The 4,941-nt window shown below is 47.2% G+C and overlaps 2 protein-coding genes across 2 annotated transcripts in view; one reads left to right on the top strand and one right to left on the bottom strand.

Annotated features, from left to right (window-relative positions):
* Positions 1 to 355, top strand: part of hfp (Poly(U)-binding-splicing factor hfp) — a 6,868-nt gene extending 6,513 nt beyond the window's left edge. The window contains exon 11 of the mRNA XM_013312996.1: positions 218 to 355. Within this exon, the coding sequence (XP_013168450.1) occupies positions 218 to 327 (110 nt within the window). The 3' untranslated portion in view covers positions 328 to 355. The remainder of the gene's footprint in view (positions 1 to 217) is intronic.
* A 1,300-nt stretch (positions 356 to 1,655) lies between these two features.
* On the bottom strand, positions 1,656 to 3,855 carry LOC106118402 (cytochrome P450 6a2-like). Its single transcript, XM_013313070.1, has 2 exons — positions 2,446 to 3,855; positions 1,656 to 2,354 (listed from the first exon to the last, which is right to left on the bottom strand). The coding sequence occupies exons 1-2, from the start codon at positions 3,806 to 3,808 to the stop codon at positions 2,173 to 2,175; spliced, it is 1,545 nt and encodes a 514-aa protein (XP_013168524.1). The 5' UTR covers positions 3,809 to 3,855; the 3' UTR covers positions 1,656 to 2,172.
* Positions 3,856 to 4,941: the final 1,086 nt, after the last annotated feature.

Genomic DNA, 4,941 nt, shown 5'->3' with positions numbered 1-4,941 from the left:
CTCACACATCTCACGCGCACCTCACACATCTCACGCGCACCTCACACACCCCGCGCACCTCACACACATCCCGCGCCTCATACTACTCATGCGTCTCACGTATCTCCATCTGCATGCACTTTTTTTCTCAAAATTAATCTCAACATTTTGAGTACTTATAATGAATGAAAATAAATTTGAAGAAGTCAGTAAGCAAAGAGTGAGGTGATGTTGACAGAAGCGGCGGCGGCGGCGGCGGCGCTCGACGGACGGTACTTCGGCGGCCGCACCGTGCGCGCCGCCCTCTACGACCAGGACCTCTTCGACCACGGCGACCTCTCCGCCTAGCGAGCGCCCGCACGCGCCCCGCGCCCACGCGCCCCGCGCCCACATGCGCCCCGCGCCCACACGCCCCGCGCCCACATGCACCCCGCGCCCACGCGCCCCGCGCCCCGCGCGTCGTGTATTATAGTAATAGGTTGTCCGATGAGTTGGTGGTCCGCTGTGCGAGTGTTCAGTCAGCAGTTGTACAGAACTGTAATGATACTGATCTCTCTCCTCTCTCTCCTCTCTCTCCTCTCTCTCAGGAAACAGGAAGGAGTTGTGTTTGCATCGCATCGTGCCCGAGAGCGAGCACGAAGTTGTCGGACGACGCAATCAAATGTTATAATAAGTTGACGATGAGAATTAATTACTTTGTATAATTGTGATGAATAAAATACATTTTTGCTAATATTTTGTTTTTTATATCGACACGTTCAAAACCAAAACACGCTGCAACATGACTTCCGTCTCGTTCCGCGACTTAATAAATAAAATAATATAGTTCTCTCTTAAATTGTATGTAATGTAAGTAAAAGTGCTTAAACTAAAAATAAAAAACTGGTCAAGTGCGAGTCAGACTCGCGCCCCGAGGGTTCCGCACAAACCTGTAGGTATAAGTAAAAGTTCACATATCACTACAATCGAGTCATAGTTAAAGAGAGTAATAACTTTATAATTTAAAAAAATCATATTTGGTATAAAAATTTTAAGGTTTTTCAGAATTTTTACTTTATATGTACTATAAGATATTGCTTCAAGCCAAATCTCAAGATTTTAAGTCGATTAAAGTAGGTTTTGTTATCCTTGCGAGTGAGTAGTTGCGGGTTTGGAAATATGCGACTTAAATTGCTTTTCCTTTTGATTGCGTTGATATAGAAGTTTGATTTTGTTACAGGTTTAAGGTATTACAGACCTGAGGATTTGATATCAATTTCAACTTGATACCTCTAAGCGTTCATGAGAAAAGGGGTACTAAGCTTAAAATTTTTGAAAATGTTGTGTTTTATTATATAATGAAACTGAAAATTTGCTGTTTTCGGAATTTTTTGGAAGCATTGCTTCATGCCAAATTTCAAGATTTTAAGTTCACGGGAAGCGTCCTGTAGGTTTTCATTCCCTTGCAAATGTCGTAGATGTGCGACATAGACAACCATTTTGATTGCGTTGGCTTAGACGTACAATTTTTTCACAGCACCAAGCGGCACCAGACTTCAGTATTTGATATAAATTCCTGCTTAATACTTTTAGACATTTACTAATTACAATCCTTTGGTGCGAATGGCGCGCTTACATTGCCAAGTCAAGTGTCAGAATGATTAGTGAAGGGACACAGACATCGACATTTTAATAAGGCTAGTGTTGTGCCAGTACACCGGCATTGTGTCGGATTTTCTTCCTAACAATACCTACACGAGTTTTTGAGAAAAACGGTCTCGACAGACAGACGGACGGACAAACAAGTGATCCTATAAGGGTTCCGTTTTTTTCCTTTAAGGTACGGAACCCTAAAAAAGTGATATGACAGTCAATTTTTTTTATAGATTGATTTTAAGAGGTGATCTCTGACGGTCTGAGAACATTCCACCGCTCCATTATTACCCTCATCATACACTTGAGAGGAACAGCTTTAAGTTAATTTTTTTTAAATATGAAACTGTAAACTAAATAATTACAGCTATTTACTGAAACAAATACACCAGCGATAAAAAACGAATAATAGAAGAAAACTGTATTGCGCGATGTCGCAACTATTTATGTCACTGATGTATTTGACCTTAGTTTTCGCGCCATATAATTAAATTATATATTGAGACTGAGCACAACGAAGCTGCGAGAAGCCGCACTCTGGAGATGCAGAGATGACATCAGCTAGCGAGCGATGTCCTCCCGCTCCGTGAAGACGAGAGGCACGCCGCCGCGCACGCTCTGCACGATACTGGTCTTGGGGTCGACCTGCAGCGTGCGCCGCGTGCTCGGCCCCGGCGACACCGTGCAGCGCGCCAGCACCGCCGCCAGCCCCGCCACCGACTGCAGCTGCCCCAGCCGCTCCCCTGCACACCGGACGCCACACATTGTATACCTCAACATTTCACATACGGACCTAGACCGAAGTAAACCTCGGTAATTGATGAGGAGACGTACCGATGCAAGCCCGCGGGCCCGCGCCGAAGGGCAGGTAGAGTCCCCCGGCGCGGACCTCGTCGCGCTCCGGCAGGAAACGCTCCGGCAGAAAGCGCTCGGGCCTGGTGAAGTACTGCGGGTCGTTGTGCAGCGCCTGAAGGGGCACGATCACGTGGACCCCCGCGTCGATAGTTAGCTCCGTCTCCGGAACCCTGTACGGTCTCGAGCACCGCCTGATCAAGAATCCCAGCGGCGGAAACATTCTCATGCTCTCCTTGAGGACGCAGTCCAGGTGAGTCATTTCCTTGACAGCCTCATAGCTGAGCCGGCCGCCGTGCGCGGCAAGCACGCGGTCCACCTCGCGCTGCGCCCGGACCTGCTCCTCCGGGTGGTGTGCGAGCTGGTGCAGCGCGAAGCTGGTCGCCGAGGAGGAGGTCTCGAAGCCCGCTGCGAAAAAGACGAACACCTGTGCGGCCATCAGTTCCTCGTCCAACTCCAGCTGGACGGTTGCCGGCGTCCCGTCGGCGGCCGAGCACTCTATCGACTCGCCCACCATGGGCCCTTTGGCCCGGCATTCCAGCAGTAGATCTATGAAGTCGTTTCTCTTCGACGGTCGATAATTTCTCTGGCTCAGTATATCTCTCAGTAAGCCGAGGATACCCCGCTCCGCCGTTTCCTGAATTTTCGCGTATTTGAATATTTCAGGGAACATTAGCTTAAGAAGCGTTGTAATAAAAACTTTTTTGGACGGCGAGAAAATTTTGGCACCCAGCTGTCTAAACGCGGAGTTCTCGTCGTTGAGAGAATCCGAATCGAGTCCGAAGGCGCAGGCGCCTATAAAGTCTGTGGTGAAGCGCGCCATGAGCTCACGCGCGTCAAGCTCGCGGCCGGCGTGCGCTGCGGACAGCGCGCGCGCCTGCAGCCGCTCCGCGCGCTCCACTATTAGAGGGAACATGGCGCGCAGCTTGCCGCTGCTGAAGGCCGGCGTCATGCGCTGGCGCAGCAGCCGCCACATGTCGCCGTCCGCGAAGAACAAGTTCCGTAACATGGGCTCGATCACTTTGTCGTGCGCGTTCACTCCGCGCCTATAGAAGTGCATGAAGTCGGTCGTCAGAATGCGTTTGGCGATCTCTGGGTCGCGGATGACGAGCTCGGGGCGGAAGGCTCTGTAGAACCCGACGAGTCGCTCGCCCGGGTACTTCCAGTACGCCTCGACGGCGAGCTCCGTCATGCTCTTTTTCATGAAGAAGTTTCTGACATTATTGCCGAACAGCGGGATCGGGGGATCGTGGCGGACTCCCCGGCGCCGCCAGTAGCTGTGCGGGCCGGCGACCCACAGCCAGGCCAGCACCGCCGCCAGCGCCGCCAACAGTACGCCCAGCATCACCGCGGTCGGACTGTACACTAATTCGGTTAGGTTTTTTGACTTGTGAATTCTGTGGATACAAAAAGAAATTCATAACATCATTAAGTGTTTCATTTAACAGAATGTAATTTAAAACTTAACAACAATAACTATATCGCTAATTGAAGTATAAACATAATAAAGAATTTATAGAACGACAGGAAGGAAACGCTGCATTTAATTCTTTAAACAAAATGTTGCTAGGGTAGTATGATCGTATCGATGACCATGACTACGTCACTCACTACCTGAGTAGTTATTTTTTTGGATAGATGTCGAAGTCTAAAAATGTACATTTGGTATAATCGGTGTGGTGCGGCGCGGTGCGGGGCGGGGGACACACCTCCAAAGGAAAGCGGTTGTTTACACAACTCTACATATGCAGTGAAATCAATGAGCGTGTGTTACTGTTGTACGGAAAACTTACTCGAGCTGAAAAGTGTTTTTTTGCAATCGTAAAATTTAATCAAATTCGTAATGTTGTCGAAGTCTTCGAAGTTAATGGAATACAAATAAGTAAGTACATGTAAATGATATTTCTGTGTCAGTGCTCAATGAAGCAGCGTTGCTTATCACATGTTTACAACTCTGTCTCTGTCGCCCGAGGCATTAAAAAAAATAATTAGTATCATATGTATTCTTCCAGGCTATGTTCTAAATCTATTGGAAATTTTAGCGAGATCCATGCAGCCGTTCTGGATTTACACTTTCTACCAAACATCATTGATTTTAACAATGATATTAATAGCCTGATACTTTATTGACATACACTTTTGTGACAAAGCCGTTCACCAAATTAAAATTTTAGCCAGAGAACAAAATTTTCGTAAACAAAATTTTGTATCCTAGAAACGACGGTTGCGAAAATATGGTTGAATCTTACTCGTATTTCGATATCCGTGTATTCGAGCCCCTCGTTGATTTAAACCAATGGTTCTACAAAATCTGAAGTTCAGCAAACGAAACCCATGATTTAGATATGGATAAATTATGCCGTTCGAGTTATTTGAATTATTAAAATAAATAAATAAACTCTGAAGGCTCTAGCGCCTAAACTATGCAACTTTGGATAGAGGTAAGTTACGTTAAATAGTCATATTTTCCGATCCTGT

This window comes from Papilio xuthus, unplaced genomic scaffold (assembly GCF_000836235.2).
Source record: "Papilio xuthus unplaced genomic scaffold, Pxut_1.1 DF827597.1, whole genome shotgun sequence".
Taxonomy (NCBI): domain Eukaryota; kingdom Metazoa; phylum Arthropoda; class Insecta; order Lepidoptera; family Papilionidae; genus Papilio; species Papilio xuthus.
The sequence above is the reverse complement of the archived record's forward strand: the minus strand, read 5'-3'. Positions and strand labels throughout refer to the sequence as shown.

Coding starts and splice junctions, on each gene's coding strand:
- LOC106118402 (XM_013313070.1), bottom strand. CDS start 3,808: ATGCTGGGCGTACTGTTGGCGGCGCTGGCGGCGGTGCTGGCCTGGCTG. Junction 2,355..2,445: donor GGGCCCGCGGGCTTGCATCG/GTACGTCTCCTC, acceptor TCCGGTGTGCAG/GGGAGCGGCTGGGGCAGCTG.